The sequence below is a fragment of the Pelophylax lessonae genome (genome assembly GCF_965119305.1).
Source record: "Pelophylax lessonae genome assembly, chromosome: 2".
Classification (NCBI taxonomy): domain Eukaryota; kingdom Metazoa; phylum Chordata; class Amphibia; order Anura; family Ranidae; genus Pelophylax; species Pelophylax lessonae.
The window spans coordinates 569,257,599-569,281,521 of NC_138769.1; the positions used below are offsets into that span (position 1 = coordinate 569,257,599).

The 23,923-nt window shown below is 41.3% G+C and overlaps 1 protein-coding gene across 2 annotated transcripts in view; it reads right to left on the bottom strand.

Annotated features, from left to right (window-relative positions):
- Positions 1-23,923, bottom strand: part of MYO1A (myosin IA) — a 148,995-nt gene that overhangs the window by 59,858 nt on the left and 65,214 nt on the right. For both annotated transcript variants that reach the window (XM_082244519.1, XM_082244518.1), the window contains exons 4-8: positions 11,898-11,992; positions 9,016-9,120; positions 7,147-7,193; positions 5,629-5,692; positions 638-736 (exon numbers count right to left, since the gene is read on the bottom strand). In XM_082244519.1, coding sequence (XP_082100645.1) covers positions 638-736; positions 5,629-5,692; positions 7,147-7,193; positions 9,016-9,120; positions 11,898-11,992 — 410 coding nt within the window. The remainder of the gene's footprint in view (positions 1-637; positions 737-5,628; positions 5,693-7,146; positions 7,194-9,015; positions 9,121-11,897; positions 11,993-23,923) is intronic.

Genomic DNA, 23,923 nt, shown 5'->3' on the forward strand with positions numbered 1-23,923 from the left:
GACTTCAGACATATTTTATATCTGTTTTTAACTCCACTGTAGAACTCTTTCCTATGTTTCTTTCCTTTGAAGCCTCTACATCTTGATAGGAAGGCATGGACAACAAAAATATTGCCTGAAGCTCTAATCCTTCCCCGCTGTACTAAAAGTATGTTTTTTCTTTGTGCGCCTATGGAGAGACTTCCCATCACTTTCTTCCCTGACAGGTGTCATAGGCTAAAGCACATACAGTATTTATACAAACATATGACAGATATGTACCCGATATTCAGCCAGGATCGTGAAAAAATTCTTCAGACCCTGACACAAAGTTTACCTGACACCGTGATACGAGCACCTACTGAACACAGATATCTCACACAATAGACTTCAATTCACAAAGTTTTAACACAAGTATTAGACCTTCTAAATATGCCAGTTGGCTTTGTTGGCTTTGTGAACTGAGCCTAATGTAAAAAAAAATTATGACCATTATCTAATAAGCACACTACAGTAATGTTTGAAAGGAATTTCTATGGGTATACATGTTACTGGAACAGGAAGACACAACAAAATAAACCCAACAGATGTCCTTTAGCCTTTGAACAGGGAAGGGGGACCCATTTCAGCAGCCTCCTTTTGGGGTTGAGTTTCTTACCTAGAAGTTCATTGCCTCCTCCTGCAAGCAGCTGGTAAAATACATGAAAGTTCCTTTCTCCTTTGACATGTTTCACCACCCGAGATTTCTCCAGCAAGTCTAAAAAAAAAAAAAAAAAAAAAAAATGTTTTTTCCAGGAAGGCTATGTGAGTTTATGTAGGTTAGCCTCAAGCTTAGAATTGCAGGAGTCACCTGAACAGTTATGTTACCTTGCATGTTTTCCAGCTGTTGTACAACGTTGATGAAGGGGAAGGAAAATGTCAGAAACAACATTCTCAGCACAAAAGAAATATGCCTGATCAGGGCTGCTGATAGAAATCGTGGGGCCCCATACAGACTACCTGAAAGGGCCCCCCAAGAAAATATTAGGGCTCCATTCACATATAGGCGTCTCGGATCGCAGGCAGAATTTCTGTGATTCTGCTCGCCATCCCGAACCTTTGCAAGTCGCGGGACACCCATCCGATTCCAGTCACTTGCAATGGCACCCCAAGGTGGCGCAATTTTGCCGCAACTGTCGCCCGACAAATTGCGGTAAATGCGCGCAAACAGAATTGCGGGACTCCCGATGCCCAAAAAAAGTACAAAAGCTTCTTTGGGGCGACAGTCGGCACGCGATTCTGTTTGCTTGATTTTACCGCGATTCATCGGGCGACAATCGTGGCAAAATGAGGCCACAATTGGGGTGCCTTTGCAAGTCACGGGAATCGCCTGGGCGTCCCGCAACTTGCAAAGGTTCGGGATTGCAGGCAGAATCGTGGCAATTCTGCCCGCGATCTGAGATGCCTATATGTGAATGGAGCCTAAAGATATACCGGCTGGGCAGTTGGAGCTCCGGGATCAGAGAGACAGAGGGAGAGAAACAAAGTTACAGAGATAACAAACTCAGGAGCAGAGCTAACATTAGAGCCAGGGCTGGGAGGGGGGTCCACACAGGGAGGGGGATTAATGAAGGACAGCTGTACCTTTATCAGCAGATAAAAGCTGGCAGCCGGGAGAGGGAGAGAGATCATCTTTCAGCTGCTGGAGGAAGAGTTCTGTATTTGTTGTCCATCATGTATCCCCCTCCCAGTGTGCTCGGGCCCCCTACAAGGGGACTGGTGGTCCCCCCCCTATCAGTGGCCCAGTGCCTGATATTACTAAAGCTTTTATTACAATGTAGCAATTATAACTGTCATTTTCTAGTGAAGGAAAGAGTTAATGAATAATTGTTGCATGTGTTACTGGGAAATGTTTGGTAACTCATGGAGCCTTTCATTTTACAATACAGGACACAGCTGGAATTTACAAGATCTGTCTATATCCTTCTCCCCATATGCAATCTCTTTTATGCATTGTCTTTCCCGTTACTTAATGAATGAACAAGCAGTATTTCAAATATGTGCTGGAAATAACTGCCATCCCACACTGACGGAAATGAGCTGATACTTCCTGCTGTGACCTATCCTGGATAATGAGGACTGAGACAAACAAGGAAAAACAATACCAAAAATGACTGTGGCATTGAATCCAATAATATAATAGGTACATTCAAAATAACAAACTAAGCCAACAATAAAGGCAAGATCACATGATACAGTGTGTGAGCAGCCTAAATATGTCATATCTTTGCCCTTTCCCATTTAACTTAAGAGATGGCTAGCCAAAGCAATGTGGCAATACGTATATTGTAAGGGTCACTGACTATATTTTAATTATTCTTTTTGTTTGAATCTTTGTAGATCTGTTTAATATCAGTTTGGGTTGTGATATAGCTGCTTTTACAACGGTCAGCTATAGCATAAGAGGCAAGTTACCAAACACTAGAACCATGTGGTTTATATTTAGCTACGTTCCCATTGCAAAGTCATATTTGAAATTGGTACTTTCTTTTACTTTATTTTATGTTATTCTGGCTTTGATTAATTCTATATTGAAATGTGATGGAGACAAAACTCTTCATATTGTACTGAATGATATATAACAGGAGGCTGTTTAATTAAACATGAGAAACCTTAAAGCGGATCTTCACCCATAACAACTTCATAAAAAACAATGTTTTTTTAGCAAGGAACATACATTCTACATTAATAATTATGATACCAAAATTACTGTGTGCTGTAAATTGCCTCCAGCATTGCTCCTGTTTCTTCTTGCTGGAGGCCGCCATTTTACTGAAACCCTAAACTGCAGTAAATCATAAAGTGGAACTAAACCTATCAATTTTACTATTTAACCACTTCCCGCCCGCCCTATAGGCAAATGACGGCGGGAATGTGGTTGAGTTATCCTGACCGGACGTCATATGACGGCGGCAGGATAACACCGCTCTGGGCGCCCCCCGGGGGCGCGCAGAGCGGCGATCGGTGATGCGAGGTGTCAGTCTGACACCCTGCATCTCCGATCTCGGTAAAGAGCCTCTGACGGAGGCTCTTTACCATGTGATCAGCCGTGTCCAATCACGGCTGGTCACATAGTAAATAGGAACAGCCGTTGATCGGCTTTCCTTAGTTCGTGCCTGACAGGCACGAGTAAAGGAGCGCCGATCGGCGGCTCCCCTGACAGGGGGGGGGTCGGCACTGGTAATCAGATCATTGATTACCAGTGCAGACCCTCGGGGGGGGGATGCCACTAGATCCACCAGGGATGCCCACTATGACCCCAGGGATGCCCACTATGACCCCAGGGATGCCCACTATGGCCACCAGGGATGGCAATCAGGGCTCAGGGAGCCCCCCATTGCCCACCCCATCAGTGCTGCCCACCAGTGCCCTCCCTATCAGTGCTGCCCACAAGTGCCCATCATTGCCATCCTTAAGTGTCGCCCACCAGTGCCCATTATTGCCCACCGGTGCCGCCTATCAGTGCCCATTAGTGCCCATCAGTGCCGCCCGTCAGTGCCGATCAGTGCCGCCCATCAGTGCCCACCAGTGCCGCCTATCAGTGCCCATTAGTGCCCGTCAGTGCCACCTATCAGTGCCCGTCAGTGCCACCTATCAGTGCCCATCAATGCCGCCTATCAGTGCCCAGCAGTGCCGCCTATCAGTGCCCACCAATGCTGCATATCAGTGCTACCTATCAGTGCCACATATCAGTGCCTATCAGTGCCGCATATCAGTGCCGCCTATCAGTGCCGCCTATCAGTGCCACCCCATCAGTGCCACCCCATCAGTGCCACCCCATCAGTGCCTCCTCATCAGTGCCTGTCAGTGCAGTCTCATCAGTGCTCATCAGTGCAGGAAAAAAATTATTTATTTACAAAATTGTATAACATAAAATTTAAACTTTTCGGTCTTTTTTTATTTGTTTAGCAAAAAGTAAAAATCGCACAGATGATCAAATACCACCGAAAGAAAGCTCTATTTGTGGGGGGAAAATGACATAAATTTGGTGTAGGTACAGTGTTGCATGACCGCGCAATTGTCATTCAAAATGCAACAGCGCTAAAAGGGGAAAATTGGCCTGGGCGGGAAGGGAGGGAAGTGCCCTGTATTAAAGTGGTTAAAAAAACAGTTACATTCCTGGAATGTCAGGATTAATAACTGTCACATTTGCTTGTGCCCTCAACCAAACTGTCAAACCATCAAATGGCTGGTGTCATAACTGATCACATGTGCAGCACCATGGCAGTGACAGATCAAACATAAGCAGCTTCCTTGGCTGTAAAGGATAGAAGGGCTTAATTCCACCTTAAGGCTGCCAGCGGATTGATCTCTACAAATTTAGCAGTGCCTAAAAATAGAGATCAACTAAGCACGTACAGAGAAGGGTGAGACAGGGTATTACTGGATTTTAAACAGTATATACCATAGACCAGAGATCCTCAAACTACAGCCCTCCAGCTGTTGCAGAACTACACGTCCCATGAGGCATTGTAAAACTCTTACATTCACAGACATGACTAGGCATGATGGGAACTGTAGTTCCTGAACAACCGGAGGGCCAAAGTTTGAAGACCCCTGGTAGAGACCCTTATTTTAAAAGTTTAACATAGCTATACCTGCAAAATGGGCCAGCCTGAAGTGATCTAGCAGGACTTCATTTTCTGACTAAAGTTCCACTTTAACCCTTTTGGTGCCAGGTCCGTACGTCATATGGACTTGACAGCAGGGGGGTTTGCAGCCACCGGGATTGTATGTAAAACTGATAGGCAAACTCCTGCCTGTCAGGTGTATACATTCTGGCAGCTGTGCTGCCGCATGATTGCCCCCACACACCCCCTGTACCAGCGCCCCCGGCAGGTGGAGGGAAGGGAGAAGAGTGGACACATGTCCGCTCTCCTCCCATTTTTGAGATGACCCAGAAAGCAACGTCCATGATGGCACATCCAGGTCAGCCTCTCAGTGTCCCCGGCTAGCATAGCCGGGAAGGGATGTATTGCAGTGCGATGTGCATTGTGATACATTCAGTGGAGACCAGAGGAGACATGCAGGGTCTTTTAGACCCCCCCCCACGTGTCAGAGGCACCTAAACGTGAAAAGGTTGATTGCAATACACATGTTAAATATCACTGCACACATCGGAGTAAAAGCAATGTTCCTAGCACAAGACCTTCCCCCTAACACTGAACTTATGCCATATAGGGGCCTTTGGAAGAGTTGCCTCTAGAAAATAGAAGTTTGTTGCCATTTCACGGGCGCATGCAAATTTAAGGCTTGACATGTTGGGTATCTATTTACTCGGTGCACCTCGTTTTTTTAATTTTAACAAAGCTTGGGTAGTTTATTGCGTTTGATTACCCTAAAATTCACTTTAGTGTGTTTTTTACTGAAATTTTGCATTTCCAAGGCTTTTGCAGCAATGTCAAGTGACATGGAATTATCACTGTTTTATTCTCTAGGGTGTCTGTTTTCAGAAAATATATAATGTTTGGGGTTTTTACGTAATTTTCAGGCCTAAAATTATTTTTTAAACATGTGCGGGAAAAAAAAATGCAAAAATGGTTCCGGCAGCAAAAGGGGTAAACCATACTATAGAAGCTTTATACATCCTTGTATGAAACAAATACTTACAGTTACTGATAACACCTCCAACTGGATCTCCTTTAAAGTCAAATTCAATGTCCATGTATTTTCCCTGAAAAAAATGGAAAGAAAAATGGATTGGGAGCAAAGAATGTATAACAGCAATTTAAAATTCCCTGACTATATTTTTCAAGGAAAATAAAGACGATATTTCAGTTGTCATCATTTAATTATCTTTTTAAGAATAATAAGTGATAATAAGTGAATGTGAGTACACATCCACTATTCAGTGCATGTTGGGCAAACTCCTAAGTCTATAAACCATGCAGCTGGTGTACTTCTGCAACAATGCCAGAGGACAATAGAAAGCCATACAACATTTTAAAGCCTTCTAGGCATTGCTGCCACTGAATTTCCAAAGTGGAAATATTAATACACAAACAAAAAAAAACCCCAGATTGAGGGCTATCACAATACATTATTTACCACCAAAATAAATATACTGTTCACTTTAGATATTTGTATTAAAAAAGTATACTTAAAGGGCGCAACAAGACTGTTACTTTGACAATATAATTTTTGATGCATTGGGTACTATTTAGTGTGCCTGACGATTACAAACATATGTTAAAGCTGTTGCTTTTCTTAAAGTTTACAGTGGTGGAGCTGGAAAATAATAAAAGACTAAAAGTTGGCAATCAATCTACATAAAATGGTATCATCACTGGACTTTGGCATTTTGACAATTATAAATATCCTACTATATAAATATAATGCATTCTGGAATTCTGCAGCAGGTTGGAGATTTGTTATGCCAGATATTCAGCTGTTGAGTGATATCCAAAGACCATGCTATGTGTGTGATAGTTTGCAATGGTTTTTGAAGTGCTTTATGGACCATCTGCATATAAACTGCTGAGTTTAATATCTTTGCAAATAAACTGAAATACTGGCATACCACACGAGTGGTGCCGTTGCAACTCTATGGTATCTATGACCCAACAAATTCAATGAAACGTACCTTTATTTTTTTGCATGAATTTTGCACAAATGTTATGTGGTGTCCTAAGTATCTGTGTTGGCGTATAATGTAAAATTTTTTGCATATTTTGAAAGTGTGAGAAATTATTGCTTCTAATTTAATCAATATTTTCTATTTTTGTGCTATGATATGCATGTGCACACAGAGTACTGATAGTATACATATAATAATACATACTAAATATGGTTCCACATAAGGATTTTAGTATTTTTTAAATTAGGTTTTAATGGGAAAAAGTTTATACGCTTCTTTTTAATTGAGATATTTAAATTACTAATTCATTTATTGCAAAAGTATCACTCCACTTGAGGATTTTTTTGTGTTGGGAGGTTAAACTGCCAGTTTTTAAACCAAAATTGTCACATGACTGCAGAAAAACAGTTATGTTTTATAAGTGTCTATCTGTATAGGCAATTTAAGAATTGAGATCAAAGCAAGATGGACATGCAAAAAACAAAAAGATAATATAATAAATGAACTAACAGGAGGCTGCTGGAATAAAATTTTGGCAGAAAAGAACTTACAAATCTGGAAGAGTTATCATTTCGAATGGTCTTTGCATTTCCGAAGGCTGTGGTAAAAATAAGTAAAGAACCATAGGTTATTGTCACATTACTGTGACGCAGTGCAATAATGGCTAAGCAGAGGTTCACTCTTCAGTGGTAACACTACTCTTGTCACTTTATGTCTCTCCATTTCCAAAAGGCAGGATCTGAAAGTGAGACCTGTCTTTGAAAATTAAATTAAAAGAATTTCTCATTTCTAATTTTCTAAGGCGTGATTAATACAGTGTTCAAGACCCTGACTCCACACCTTCCATATGATGAGTCTTAATATTGGCTAGCAAGGCCGCCTATCACAGTGATAACCATTGGGAAGGTACAGGAGGAGGCAAAGCCTGAGTGTCAATTATTAAAGCTAGTCCACAATTGGATACCAGAGTGCCCTGGGGTTCAGGACTCATGGGTTACCTAACTGCAAAGTTAAATGGATATGTAGTCTCTTGGAAGTGCCTGCTGGTTCATACCAGTGGCACTTTAGCCAGGCATAATAGACTACAAGTTAGCCTATAGGAACTACTTAGCTCGAGAGCAGCTCCCCTTTTTCCATATTGTATAAGAGGAACCATGTAAAATACAGGCATATTTTTCTTGCAAATAAGCCCTGGGACAAGCAAGGGTTGTGGCTTTTATTTTTCCTCCAGGCACATTCACATGGATAAATTCTCTAACATTTTTTTCTGAAAGAAATGCAACACATTACAGGTATCCTTTTATTTGTTTGTCCACATGAAAGATATACTTTGTCTTTATTGTGTTTTTCCTTCTTTTGTGAAACAACAGAATATGTTGCAGTTTTGATCCTGCTGGTTGACATTTTTTTACAATATAACCAACAGGAAGCAGGATACATGCTTTGTGCTCATTCAATTTTCAGTTTGTTTTAAATAATTTCAAACCTGCATTAAAAACAAAATCTTGAAAAGAGAATAAATGAACACAAACAGAGTTAGTGTCCATTCACACTGGTACGACTTGTCAGGCGATTTGGTCAGCCTGACAAGTCGTGCACCGTCGCTCCCATAGTGTAGTACAGGATCGGTTCTAATAGGAGCGACACAAGTCGTTCCGACTTAGAAAAAGGGTCCTATACTACTTCGGGGCGATCTGGAGGCGACTTGCATTGACTTCCATTAAGTGAAGTCCGTGCAAGTCGTGCCGAAGTCGCGCTGCACGTGACTTCACAGGTCGCCCCCCTAAGTTGGAGCGACCTAATGTGAATGGAGCCATAACAGGAAACTGCAAGTACTTAAAATGAAAAAAAAAAAACAAACAAACTCCAGGCACATATATGTAATCTAGTAATATAATTATACATACAGCTAGCAAAAATACCTATATCTCTATTGATGTTCACTACTATAATCCACTGCTAAGCAAGACTTGGCTGGAAGAGGAATGGTCAACACTAGGAACCATTCAAGCTTAGTGTAGGGAATTTGTAGGGCACTTGAATTGATGGGGAATACACTGATGGAAAGATAGAGAAGCTCTCGTCCGTTTGCTACTGCTTATTTGTCCAGTCACAGACATAGTACTTAAACCAAACGGCATTTCCGTAACTGCAGCATAGTCTACAAGGTGGTCTCAGGATGAATAGAACCTGACCTGGCTTTGTTGGACTATATCACAACATTGGTTGAACAGATCTACAAATTTTTGTTAAGCTTTCATTTTTGACTGGATTTTTGAATTTGTAGTGAATGAGCTTAAATGTTCATTTTCACCTATTCCTACCTCTTTATTCAATAAAATGTCCAAAAATAGTTAATTGTTACAGAAGTAATCATAACTCTTGGAAGTTCTATTTGCCAACAGTATTATATTACTTACCCTCCAGAACAGGATTTGATTGCAAAAGTTGCTCTTTCACTTGATTTACTTCCTCTCCTTTTCCGCACACAGCTGCCACATAGGACATCACCAGTTTACTGGCCTCTGAGAAAGTAACAGGACTGTATTTAATAAAATCAGTATGTGCAAAATGATATAGACAGCAAAACATAGCACAATGATAATGTCTGAGTATATGCTTGTCGTCCATTAGTACCACAAAAAGATGCCACTACATATGTTCTCTTTTGAGTAGTTGGGACAACGAACTAGTGATGACATACCATTGAATTTAGAGTAAAACAATGATAACTAGAACATTCTGGTCCTTGACACCTGCTATTTAATTATATTAATAATATTAAATATTAATTCAGGTAACAAGTACCATAAAAATGTATCTACGGTCAAAATGTGAAATCAGGCTATAGCAATTGCTGAAACTTTGCTAAAAGCAGAAAGTTATTTGAATCCACCTTAATCTAAGTTATGCATTTTCCCTTTGGCTTACACATAAACATTCCTCCTGCAGCCTGTTACTGGACATCATCACTGCCTGGTGTCATGGGCAGTAATGCTTTTTCAGCATTCTGGCCTGTCTGTTCAACTTTATCTGTCTGTGTACCCAACTTTTACCTAGCTTTTAATATAAGTCTCCACATTGTTAACCTGGCTTTTCCATGGATTACACATCTGTCTGCTTCAATTTCTGCATAAGCAAGTGCTGCTCCCAGCGTAACAAACCTGAGAGACAACCTGGAGATACCATGTAGCTGAAATATGTACCTTCTTGTGGGTGTTTCTTTTTTAGGACGAGGAGCCCCTTAGGTGCTGTGTTCTGGAGGAGCGTATACCTAACTTTACTAACACATAACACTAATTTCCAGTTCTATCCTTTTAGCAATTTACTTTACCAGTCCTAAACCATCAAACCAAAACCAACTGCCCACAAGTCACTTTTTTCCCCAGGTATCCTGCATCCTGGCATCCCACTCTGTGAGAACGTTGTGTGATGAAACTAGTAGGGCGGGGCCAGGACGCCGAACAACACCGCATAGCTCTACCTTATACTGGAAAAGACAAATGGACAGAGGGTGCACTAGCCTAGCGCATTATCTTTAAAACAATTTATTGTAATAGACATGTATACACATTATACTCACAAAACGATTATGAAACACGGGCAATAAGCAATGAGGGACCTCCACTGGGCATCCTCAGCTGCCGCAGGCCATGGAAGGATGTGGACCCCAAAAAACTCTTACGCGTTTCGGGGTGTTCCCCCTTCATCAGAGCTCTGAGGTCCCGCATTGCTTATTGCCCGTGTTTCATAATCATTTTGTGAGTATAATGTGTATACATGTCTACAGTATTACAATAAATTGTTTTAAAGATATTGCGCTAGGCTGGTGCGCCCTCTGTCCATTTCTCTTTTCCAGTGTCTGCTTTGGGTTACCACGACCCGTTGAGAGTGGCAGCACAGCCTGATTTTACTACAATTCGACCTGAATCGCATTTTCAGGATACCAGCCGCAAGGCCACCCCTCAAGCGCAGGAGTCATTTGCTCTGTGTATAGCTCTACCTTACACTCGCGGCTTGGAGATGTAGCCGGAGTGAAGGACAAACATGTTCAATCCTCAGTGTCGGGTAGACACTATAAAATGTGAGTGTACTATATATATTTTAAATAAATAAGTGAAGATTTTTTAAACGGAATTACGCTATTGGGATTCTTCCTTTCCTTTCAATCCTTACCGTGCTTATCCCTGTGCGTAAACTTATATGGAAAGTTTGGGAAGATCATCTTTTGGTTTTAGGACCAACCTACTGGAAATTATATATACTAATAAAGGCGCAGTTGATGGTTTATAATTTGACCAGCTCCCCATCTGGTGAGTCAGTTTGGGGGATACAGTAGAAGGAGCACTTTTGGTGTCTTGCACGCGTTGTCATAGAAGAAATTGTATTATTTGACAGATATATCTCCTTTTTTGCACTTTTTGCACCTTCTATATCACTTGGGACTTTACAAACACTGTGTTTTTTAAGAATAATTTTTCTAATTATATTTTTTATATGTGTTTTCAATGAGTTTATTGATTAACTAATTGTTTTCTACATACATTTCTCAAATTGTTATTTTATATATATATATTGGGTTTGATTGTCTTGCACAGAGATTTTTGATATTTATTTTGCACTAGCACATTTTTTTTTGATTTCACAGAACATAATCGGCACTTTAAATAATTTTTTTTAGATATGATGTTTATGTTAACTGTATGAGATACTGTGATGCATTAGCACTTTAGGCACACAGAAGATAATATTTAACCAATAAGAGAGGAACACAAACATGTGTGATCCTTTTTTTTTGTTTTGTTTATATTTGATGTTTCATTATTGTATTTTCTTTTTTAGAAAGGGTCTGCTGCCAGCTTAACAGCACCCACGCTTAGACAACAACGCCAAAGGCTGATCAAATGACTGGTTAGATTAAAAAGTAATAGATAAGGCAAAATTTGTGTGAATTACTAGGTTGCATTTTGCCTTTGTATAGATCCACAATAAAAGCAGTATCACAATGCAAATTAGGTTGAACTTGTTAAACTCTGCCCTGTGTACTTACTATATTACTGTGGTATTTGGGCTATGAAATTATGTGAACAGTAAATATAAATTGTATAGATAGATCAGAAACATATTTGGTAGAAAGCCAAATGGGGGAATGACTGGAATCAAAATTTTGGGCAGAAATGAAAAGGGACCACAAGTATACTGGTTATGGTGAGTGCCTCACCACTGGCTCAACTGCCAAATTCTTAATATCATTTTTTTTATGAACATGAAAAATTAATAGTCTTCATCTGAGTGTATTTACCAGTTTTTCCAGCACCGCTCTCCCCTGTGATTAGGATACACTGGTCTCTGTCACGGTCACGCAGGGACTTGTATGCCTCATCAGCCAATGCATAGCTGTAAATAAGAGGTAAAGTAAATAACATTAGATCATAGGTTCCAGCTGTTGTAGATACATATCACTATATGCTTGTTGATTATCCAGGTATATTTGCACTGCCAATGAGATAAGGTGAACAGCACTGACAATGGCTGACTTAAAAATCTATCCATATCTGTTAACCACTTAAGCCCCGGAAGATTTTACCCCCTTCCTGACCAGGGGGTATTTTGCGATTCGGCACTGAGTAAATTTAACGGACAATTGCGCGGTCGTGCGACGCTGTACCTAAACGAATTTGACGTCCTTTTTTTCCCTCAAACAGAGCTTTCTTTTGGTGGTATTTGATCACCTGTGCGATTTTTTGATCATGCGCTATAAACAAAAAAAGAGCGTCAATTTTGCAAAAATAACAATATTTTTCACATTTTTTTTATATGAAATTCCCCCCCAAAAAAATGTAAAAATCAAAACTTTTTAACATTTTCGGCCAATTTGTTTTATGCTACATATGTTTGGTAAAAAAAAAATCGCAAAAAGCATATTTTGATTGGTTTGCGCAAAAGTTATCGCGTTTACTAACAAAGAGAAAGATTTTTGTCATTTTTGTTGTTTTTTTTTTAACGCGTAATGGCGACGATCTGCGATTTTTTTGCGGTACTGCGACATTGCGGCGGACAGATCAGACCCTTGACTGACATTTTTGACACTTTTGGGGTGACCAGTGACATTTCTACAGTAATCAGTGCTATACATATACACTGTTACTGTAAAATTACACTGGCAGTGAAGGGGTTAACTTTATTTGAGAGGGAGGGGTGGTGTGTGTCCCTAGGGGCGTGATTCTAACTGTGATTGGCTGTGGCTTGAGCTGTAGAAACAGTGATCAAAGGTCCTACATAGTAGAACCGTATGATCACTGTTTCTACACAGGGGAGAATGACAGGCGGCTTGTTTACATCAGCCGCCTGCCTTTCTTCCTCTGCACCGACGATCGCCGAGTCACATGCGCGGGGGGGTCCCTGATCGCGCGGGAGCGCGCCTCTGGCGGCACGCGCTCGCTCCCTAGAGCCTCACAGGCTAGTGACGTATATATACGTCACTTTGCCTGTGAGGGGCTGACCGCCGCAGTATATGTACTTGCGGCGGTCGGCAAGTGGTTAAAGTGGAACTAAACCCACTGATTCTACCGTTACATTGAAGACATGGGGTGATTGAATTGCTTTTAATAGTTGTTTTTAATAGTTCCTAATAGTTCACAGTTGCTTTTAATAAAACTGTCAAGGTATCAAAATACTTGTTTTATAACTGATAACGTGCAGCACCATGGGAAATTCTAATCAAACAGATGCTAAGATGGCAGCTTTCTTGGCTGTAAAGGATAGGAGGGTTTAGTTCAGCTTTAGGCAATTGTAATCAACTTACAAAGATGGGTGCAGAGAGGATTATTTATCTTTGTTTCTCCAGCATTTATGTCTCTGAAGTAACCAACATATCCAACTCCCTCCATGCAACTAACACATAAAGAAACCACAAAGAGTGCATAGAACAATCCCTATGACAACACCAATTACCCCCTTGACAAAGAAATGGAGTAATGAAGGATAGCCTAATATCCATACGTGATATAATGGTGATGTACAATGTTTAATGGGCTAATTCACCCATAATTGTTTTTTTGGCAGAGTTAAACCACCTGACCTGACAAATGCTTCCATTTCTAAGGAACTCAATAATGAGGTTCTGTGCACTTGGGTTCCAGGGTCTGCACATCTTCTGTTGCCATAATGAGGGATCCCACTGTTAATGTTAGATTTTTTTTTTTAGAATATAGATGGTAGAGTGTGCAAAATGTCACTGCTGGAGTATCCAATTCAAATAAAGCCAGTGCGTTGACCACCAAGCTTCACGCAAACCTAAAATATCACTTTTAGGTGGGCTGACGCTAAAAAAAAGCAATTTTTTCTAAATGATCGTTTGTATGGAGAATGCAATAAAAGAGCTGTTATGTTTATATATATATATATATATATATATATATATATATATATATATATATATATATATATATATATATATATATATATATGTTTTTCTTGGCAGTAGAGGTAACTGGTTGCATATAAGTTAGAATGTGTCAGGATGACTGACTGTGGCTCAGTGAGGCTCAACAGAGACCAAGGAAGCCTAGACTTGAGAAACACGTATGCTTGTCAAGCTTAACCAAATCTTTTCATATCAGATTCTCCAGAACAGACATATCTCTAAAATAGGAAGTCAGTCACTGTAGTGATATAGATAGAAGCATACGTTACTTTAAAGTTTTATAGATTGTACAGTACAGATCTATCGGCGAAAATTCTAGTTAAAGCGCAATGTGGCACATGAATTGTAAATCTTTAATGGAAATATCTGATTTACAGCAAAGGCAGCAGCACAGTCCAGAATAAAATGAAAATATGGGACTTGCTTTTTACTGGAATTTTTTTTCTTCTCTGTATTGATGCAATAACCACTTCATAATGGCCAGTTCCAGTAAACCAATGTCTGTCTACACTTGATCATCTCAGACATCGGAACTTCTAAAGCAAGCACAGTACAGACTGCTTAGCCAGAACTGAGCACCCTGTATTGATTTTGCAGAACCTCAATGAAGCAAACCTAAGAACATCATGCGGAGCCAACATTTCAGTTTTGTAAGGAATGAATCTAATCTTGAAAAATATTTAAAGTTCTTTGAACACCATTAAAGTGATTGTAAAGTCTCATTTTTTGCTTTTTCTTTTTTTAAAACAAACATAAAAAATAAAAAAAATAAACATAAACCTGCTCTATGCAGTGGTTTTGCACAGAGCAGCCCCGATCTTCCTCTTCTCAGGTCCCCCTTTGATGCTCCTGGCCCCTCCTTCCTGTTGAGTGCCCTTACAGCAAGCAGCTTGCTATGGGGGCATCTGAGCTGAGTTCATTCAGACACGGAGTCGCAACCTGGCCCCACCCCCTTTCTCTTCTCATTGGCTGACTGCCATTGGCTTCCGCTGCTGTCTCAGCCACTGAGGAGGGAGTCCCAGGCAGCCAAGACACTCCTGAAACATCACTGCATCGAGAGGGGGCTCAGGTAAGTATGGGGGGGGGCTGAGGGGGGCTGCTGAACACAGAAGGATTTTTATCTTAATGCACAGAATGCATTAAGATGAAAAAAAACCTTCTGACTTTACAATCACTTTTATAAATTATGTTCACCCACATTCCTCATGGAACCAACCCTAAAGCTGCTCTACATGCACTTTGCAGCCCCTGTATTCTGTACATTAAACACTCCTGACCCCTGCACTCTGTGCAATACATACTCCTGAGTCCTTCGCTCTGCACCCTGTGCATTACACACTCCTGTGCCCTGCATAATAAACACTCTGTTGTGCATTTCATACTCCTGAACACTGTACTGTGCATCTGGAAAATATTCACAGCGCTTCACGTTTTCCACATTTTGTTCTGTTACAGCCTTATCCAAAATGGATTAAATGTATTATGTTCCTCAAAATTCTACAAACAATACCCCATAATGACAACGTGAAAGAAGTCTGTTTGAAAGCTTTACACACTTATAAAAAATGAAAGACGAAAAAAAAAAATCCCATGTACATACTGTAAGTATTCCTTTGCCATGACACTTAAAATTTAGCTCAGGTGCATCCTGTTTCAACTATTCATCCTTGAGATGTTTCTACAACTTGATTGGAGTCCACCTGTGGTAAACCTTCCAGAAGAACAACCATCTCTGCAGCACTCCACCAATCAGCCCTGTATGGTAGAGTGGCTAGATGGAAGCCACTATTCAGTAAAAGGCAGATGACAGCCCACCTGGAGTTTGCGAAAAGGCACCTGAAGGACTCCCAGACCATGAGAAAAAAAATCCTCTGGTTTGAAGAAATAAAGTTTGAATTCTTTGGCAAGCATCATGTTTGGAGGAAACCGGGCACCGCTCATCACCTGGCCAATACCATCCCTACAGTTAAGCATGGTGGTGGCAGCATCATGCTGTGAGGATGTTTTTTAGCGGCAGGAACTGGGAGACTTGTCAGGATTGAGGGAAAGAGGAATGCAGCAATGTACAGAGACATCCTCAAAGAAAACCTGCTCCAGAGCGCTCTGGATCTCAGACTGGGGCGAAGGCTCATCTTCCAACAGGACAATGACCCTAAGCACACAGCTAAGATAACAAAGGAGTGGCTATAGGACAACTCTGTGAATGTCCTTGAGTGGCCCCGCCAGAGCTCAGACTTGAACCTGATTGAAAACCTCTGGAGAGATCTGAAAATGGCTGTGCCCTGACATCCGCCATCCAACCCATTGGAGCTTGAGAGGTCCTGCAAAGAAGGAGAATCTGCCCAAAAATTGGTGTGCCAAGCTTGTAGCATACTCAAAAAGACTTGAGGCTGTAATTGGTGCCAAAGGTGCTTCAACAAAATATTGAGCAAAGGCTGTGAATATTTATGTACATGTGATTTTTTTCCTTTTTCATTTTTAATAAATTTGCAAAGATTTCAAACAAACTTCTTTCACATTGTCATTATGGGGTATTGTTTCTAGAATGTTGAGGAAAATAATGAATTTAATCCATTTTGAAATAAGGCTGTAATATAAAATGTGGAAAAAGTGAAGCGCTGTGAACACTTTCCGGATGCACTGTTTGCTGGGTTTTAAAATGATATGGCATACTCCTGACCACTACACTTTAGTAGTAGTAAACTCCTGAAGTTTTTCATGGGCTATGTGCAGAAAAGCATATGGGGTCACTCTGCAAGAGGGTGGAACCAGCGGGGGGTGTCGAAAACAAATGCACAGAGCAGGTAAGTATAGCACGTTATACTTAACAATATCACTTTAAGGACTGCAGTACATGTATCTACATTATTTAAGGGAGGAGGCTCAACAAATGTCACAGTACTGAGCAGTTTCAGCTGTTTTGGTGTTAATGAAATTAATAACAGGTGCACTAGATTGACAACAATGAGACAACCTCCAAACAGGAATGGTTTTACAGGTGGAGGCCACTGACATTTTGTTTTCCTACTCATCTTTTCTGACTGTTTCTCACTAGTTTTGCATTTGGCTAGGGTCAGTGTCACTACTGGTAGCATGAGCTGATACCTGGACCCCATAGAGGTTGCACAGCCAGTCCAACTCCTCCATAATGGCACATCAAAACATGCCATTGCCAGACTGTTTGCTGTGTCTCCCAGCAAAGTCTCAAGAGCATGGAGGAGATTCCAGGAGACAGGCAGTTACTCTAGGAGAGCTGGACAGGGCCATAGAAGGTCCTCATCCCATCATCAGGACCAGCATCTTCTCTCTTGTGCAAGGAGGAATGGGATAGGCACTGCCAGAGCCCTACAAATTGACATCTAGTACGCCACTGGCGTGAATGTCTCTGACCAAACAATCAGAAACAGACTTCATGAGGGTGGCCTAAGGGTTCGACATCCTCTAGTGGGTCCTGTGCTCACTGCCTGGCACCCTGGAGCTCAATTGGGATTTGCCATTGAACACCAGATCTGGCAGGTCCGCCACTGGTGCCCTGTGCTTTTCACAGTTAAGAGCGGGTTCACCCTAAGCACATATGACAGACAGAAAAGGGTCTGTAGAAGCCGTGGGAACATTATGCTGCCTGAAACATCGTTCAGCGTGACTGGTTTGGTGGTGGGTCAGTGATGGTCTGGGGAGGCATATCAATGGAGGGGCGCATGATAATTTTCATTTCCATCAAACGATGTGGCATCCTTTCATTCCTAACACATTACCCAGTCCATATCAGTTTAGATATCCAGCATGATATTTTTCCCCATTGAGATCTGATGTGTTTTCAAAGTGTTCCTTTCATTTTTTTTGAGCAGTGTATTTTATGTTGAATGCGTTTGCACCATAATTGATGTTTAACACTGTATTCTCTGCAAGAGTTGTTGGGACGTTGCATTATAAATATATAAAAGATGGATATAGAAATAGATACATATAAAAGTTAGCTAGCTAAGCAAATACATAAAGAATTTTAATAATTTATACCTTCTTGGATGTGTTTCTGTCTGTATTATGATTAATCTTCAAGTGCCAGATGAGATTCTTACCAAAGCTGCTACAGGTATATCTTGATAATCTATATGGTCACACCTAGTTTTTGCTGGTCACATCGACTATTTATCAAGTTGTTCTTCACATGACAAATTCTGCCTCTTTATCAGGTTCAAAATTTGAGAGGTACATCACAGTCCTGTAGATAGCAAAATGCTGTGTATTGTGGAGAATTGGGGGGTGGACGGAGGGAAGGGCTTTTATCTATTTTCTTCTTTTGTTACATCTTAATGCCATTGATGTCCTCCAGCCTCTTTACTGCCTGACTCTGACCTTGCATAGTTGCTGTCTGCAATTGTTTTCAGGCTATTTATTTTTTCAAATGGTTACAACAATGTATTGTGACTGGGCAATGTGTATCCATACAGCCTCATTTAGTTTTCTATGGGACAGCAAGACACAGGGTGATTTACAGAAACGAGATTGTAGGAGACAGGGGAAAGCCTCGTGAGTCGTAACATTATAACACAAAGTGCCCAAACAAGGACCTTGTATCTATATCACCAGTTGTTATTTTATTTAAAGCTAGCAAATAAAATAAAAATAGGCTTTATAAGTACAATGTAATATTATCATGTTAAAGCTTAAATTACATTCTAGTGGTTGGGTTTACATCTACTTTTGCAAACTATGTTTGAGTTCTTTGGATTTGCAGTGCTGGGCTTCATTTTCTTATGTCCTCTGCCAGTGTGCACAGATTTGTACATCCAAATTTCCTTGTAAGGAGCGAGAACTGTTATTTGTTTTTTTGTTTTTTTTTGTTTTTTGTTAAGACCCCATTCACACTAGCGCGACTTGTCAGGCGACTTGGTCGCCTGACAAGTCGCGGTCGGTCGCCTGCCATTGATTAGCACAGGACCCGTTCTAATAGGAGCGACACAAGTCGCTCCGACTTAGAAAAAGGGTCCTGTACTACTTTGGGGCGACCTGGAGGCGACTTGCATTGACTTCAATTATATGTATATAAGTCCGTGCAAGTCGCGCCGAGGTCGCCCCAGCAAGTCGTGTCGCCCCTGTCTGAACGGGGTCTAATACTATAACTTTTATCTTCTGATTACGTCATCAGGCAGTTGTTGCTGACAGTTCATTCAAGAGCTGCTTTTTATTTTTTATTTTTTTGCAATACCCTACTGCATCTTTTAAAAACAAAAATTAAAATGTGAAACCACAGTGCACCCAAAACACTGCACACCCTCACCTCTGGTGCCCCAAAACCTCCTGCCCTAGGCCCATAAACCCCAAAAAGTGTTTGGTCTTTTCTTAAATGTAAAGTGTGTATAACAATGTATATAAAATGAATGTACTGATTTAACTAATAACATCTGAATTGGTGTTTTGGTTAGTGATCGACCGATATTGTTTTTTCGTTGCTGATACCGATACCGATATTTTGGTCGATGCATATCAGTATAGGCCGATATGCGCCGATATTTTCGTGCATTTAAAAACATTTTTTTTCTTTGACAGGTACTCTTGGCCCCAAAACCCCTCCTCTGCACTTAAAAGCATTCAAAAAAAGTTTGGCTGTTTTGAATGCAGTCATTTTTTTAATCTGGCGCCAGTACCCGGAAGTGATGTCATGACATCACGTCCAGGTTTTTGCATGGAGACCCGATCAGGGTCTTCGGCAGCCATGCAGGCTGGTTGCCCAGGTCTCCCGGTGGGACGGGAGACCCGGGCGAGCCACGGAAGGCGGCGGGAGGGGGGGCGTCCCCTCCCGCTCCTTGTAATGACAGCCGAGCGGTTTCTCAGCCGCATCGGTTGTCATTACAAGACAGCCGACCGTCGGCTATGGATGCCTGTACCGGGGTGATGCCTCTAGCTGCAAGCATCACTCTGGTACAAGCACTTTCCCGAAATATCGGCAATATTGGTCACCTTGGTGGCCGATTCCGATATATCGGGGAAAGTGCCTATCAGCCCTCGATATATCGGCTTTGCCGATAATCGGTCGATCCCTAGTTTTGGTAGTCTACTGTGATTCGGGTACAATTTGTTTTATTACAGTAAGAAAAATCATTTAAAAAAATAATAATAATAGATGTGATCCCTGATAACGTCAGATGCACACTGACAAACCACTTTGGGTCCTGTGATACGTCATTATATCACATCTGGCTTGTGGACCGCATCTGGAACGTGGAACAGCGTTTCCATTGTCTGGCTGGTTCTCTGCATCTCTATATCTGAGACCCCACACCACCGATTGAATGAGAGGACCCCAAAGGAATTTGCAAACAGCTTCCACACCACACTCTCTACCGAGGGACTTCAGTGGGACCCCCTACAGGAAATCCCTTTATTGAACCCAGGAGTGATCCCCATATACACCGCGCTCTCTACAGAGGGAAACTTAGCGGCTACCACATTGGGACCCCTTACCAATGCCCGACCGGGTCATCTGGTAAGTGGGCTGTGATTGCGGTGGCGGCAACATAGATGCATTAATCCCACTGGAGCTTAATTCAAGTGTTATTTATGGTCACTTTATTAAAGCGGAGTTCCGGACTCAAATACCTTTTTTAACTAAAAATACCCCTATAATACTAATCCATCGCCCTTTACAGAACTGCTATTCTCATACTTACAAGGTGTACAGTATCGGATTTTAGTCAAAATTGTACTTTTAAAAACGCTGTCTGGGCACGGCCATCTTGGATGTGGGCATCTGAAGCCGCAGTGTAATCTGCTGTGTCCTTCTTCCTGATTCCAGGGAGTGTTCTGGGAGTTCTTCCTAAATTCCAGCCTCCTGGGAGTGATGACAAACAGCTCCCAGGATGCAATGCAAAGGCAGAAGTGATGTCGGTGGCCGTGGCCACATAGGGGGAAGAAGGAGGAAGTACTTCTTGTGAATGAGCAGCCCAAACCAATTGTATACATTTATTATATATATATATATATATATATATATATATATATATATATATATGTATGTATACATATATTATATATATATATATATATATATATATAATGTATACAGTTGGTTTGGGCTGCTCATTCACAAGAATTACGTATATATATATATATATATATATATATATATATATATATATACGTGTATATATATATATATATATACATATATGTATATATATATATATATATATATATATATACGTGTATATATATATGTATATATATATATACATAAAAAGTACAGTAAAACTGCAGGAAAGGGCACTGGGGAGCAATGTAATGTGAATTTTTTGTATTTGGAATTGTATCAGTGTGTTTGGTGTGTTTTAAATTTGAATTTGCCGCCGGTTCCACCCCCCGGCGGACGTCACGTCGCCGGAGACGGAAGCCGGGGCTCGCAGACAATCGGGAGGAAGCTCCGCCGCTGCATACCGCCCGCATACTTCGCTGGATCCCGGAGAAAAGGTAAGTAAAACCTCTACCAGGATCCAGCAATCTTCCTAGCGCTACCCCGAGTGTGGCTCGGGGTTACCGCTTTTGGCTCTAAAATCTAACCCCGAGTCACGCTCGGGAATACCGTTAGGAAGGTTAAGTCAATTGAACATTATTGACTCACTTGTGATTATTCATGATATATGCATTATTAATTTGCAGTTTTGCACACAGTGCATAGTCACTTTGGATTTTTATATATGCATATATCTATAATATGGCATATTGGTGATATTTGTTTATATATATTTATTTATCAATTAATCAATTTTAATATTTTTTGGGATAGGAGTACACAATTTCTTATCTGCACTAATATTGGAGTGCTGTCTCCATCGTTTTTGTATTTAAAAAAAATAATAAATAGTGATGGAGGGTGAAAAAAACTGACTGGGTCTGGACCAGTGTTTGGACTATCAAAGTTTAGGTTTTTGCCCTTCTTATGTTTCAGAGACTGTTGACTGCCTGAATAAAACCTAATCTTGCTGTCTTTGCACTTTAGAAATGTCCTTTTGATTCCATTAGAGATATTGTTCTCTTCACTCTCCCTTACAAGGTGGTATTACCTGCAAAGCGCATGAGTTGAGTTGGAGGCCTTGTCTTGCAAGAAACTCTTTTTTTTTCTTCTTGCATAGGGACACGGTAGGGTTAAGATCTTGTAGGCGTATGCGTGCAGAAGCGTTCATGTTTTTTTATATGCGGACTCACGTTCTGCAGTTATCTGAATTAAGTCTGCTGTATTTCCTGTAAAACTGTTACAATGTTAATGTGTGGTGGATCTGAAGAGTTGATCAGCTAGATTTTCCCACCAATTTTCTACAGATCAACATAAAAAGGGGATCTTCTGTACCCCAAGGGAGGTCTATTGGAGACACTGTTAAAGTGTCAGCGGTTATGCTGCCAGATGATGCCCCCAGCTGGGGAGTGAGCACTCTGGGCTCCCTGAGGGACAGGGAGCCTGAGAACTCTTAAAATAGAGCTCCACCCAAAAGGGGAAGTTCCGCTTGGCTGCCTCCTCCCACCTCTGCTGCCACATTTGGCACATTTTGCGGGGTGGAGAGGGGAGCAGGTACCTCGTTTTGACAGTTCAGCCCTCTCACCTTCCACCGCAGACAACCCATTCACGAAGCACAGCACACTTCACGCATGTGCAGTAGGAAGCCAGCTATGAAGCAGCAAGGCTTCACTGCCACTTTCCTTTAGTAAAGATGGCGGCGCCAGCACCCAATAGCCATTGAATAATCAGCTCGGATGAGGAAACAGCTGAATCCCTGGACAGGTAAGCGCTCTAATATTAAAAGTCAGCAGCTACAGTATTTGTAGTTGCTGACCTAAAATTTTTAGGGGGGAGCCTGGAGCTCCTCTTTAAATGACCAATCTTGGACTTACTTACCTTTAAGGATCTTTGCCAAACATAGAATGTATGAACCCTGTGTTACCTCTTGTGGATTATTTGCCAATCATGGACTATGCCTCTAAAGGACACTAAGGGCTCTGTGCTGTTATTCAGGTATAATTACTCTATGGGCACTAAAGTGCCTTGTACAGGAATTCATGTGGGAAACTGCCTGATAAGAACAGTTCTTTCTTCAGTAATGTCACTGTTAACTGTTTAATGCCTGGTCTGAAGTTTCTTCTTAAGTGATGTAATGCATAGTGTATCCAAAAAACAGGGCTTGTAACATGGGGCTGTAGGCTAGAATAGATACAGTGCACTTTAGTCCAGCATGTATTTTGCTGTCTAGTGTACATTGCCATTCCTAGAGACAGCTGTATATGTGTCACAGCTTAAGTCAACCAACCAGCCAGAGAATAGGTGACTAGTGTGAGGTGATGGTTACTCTGGTAGTGAAGGGGTGTTGTGCTTGTCCCCTTCACTAGCAGTTGGTTGCCCACATTTTGGGACCAGACCTGTGGCACAGAGCACCTAGAAACCTAGCCTGAGAGTCATGTGAGAGATGTAGAGGGGTGTGAGAAAGAGAGAGAGAGAGAGAGAGAGAGCAAGCACATAGTTACAGAGTGAGGTTCATTTCCTGTATCCACTGGTAACTGTGGATATGCCACTGGGAGGGAGGTGACAGATATTGCTGGGTTGGTGGATGCCGGTGCAGGCACTGTGGCACCAGTTTCTAAATGATGCACACCTAGGAGTTGGTGTTCTCTAACCATAGTGGTGTCTAGTGTGCTAACAGTACAGTCAATTAGCCTGGGATTGCTAGAGGGTTAACAGTGTTTATTGTGGTTCGCTTTTAAGTCTGGATTTATGCAGATCTGTAAATAATGGTAAAGAAATATTTAAAAAAATAGTGATGGAGGGTGCATAAATGGCTGGGTCTGGACCAGCAAATGGCTCTCAGCATTATCAACTAGCTAAATGTAGTAAACTCAAATTGCTCAAGAGATGCGTT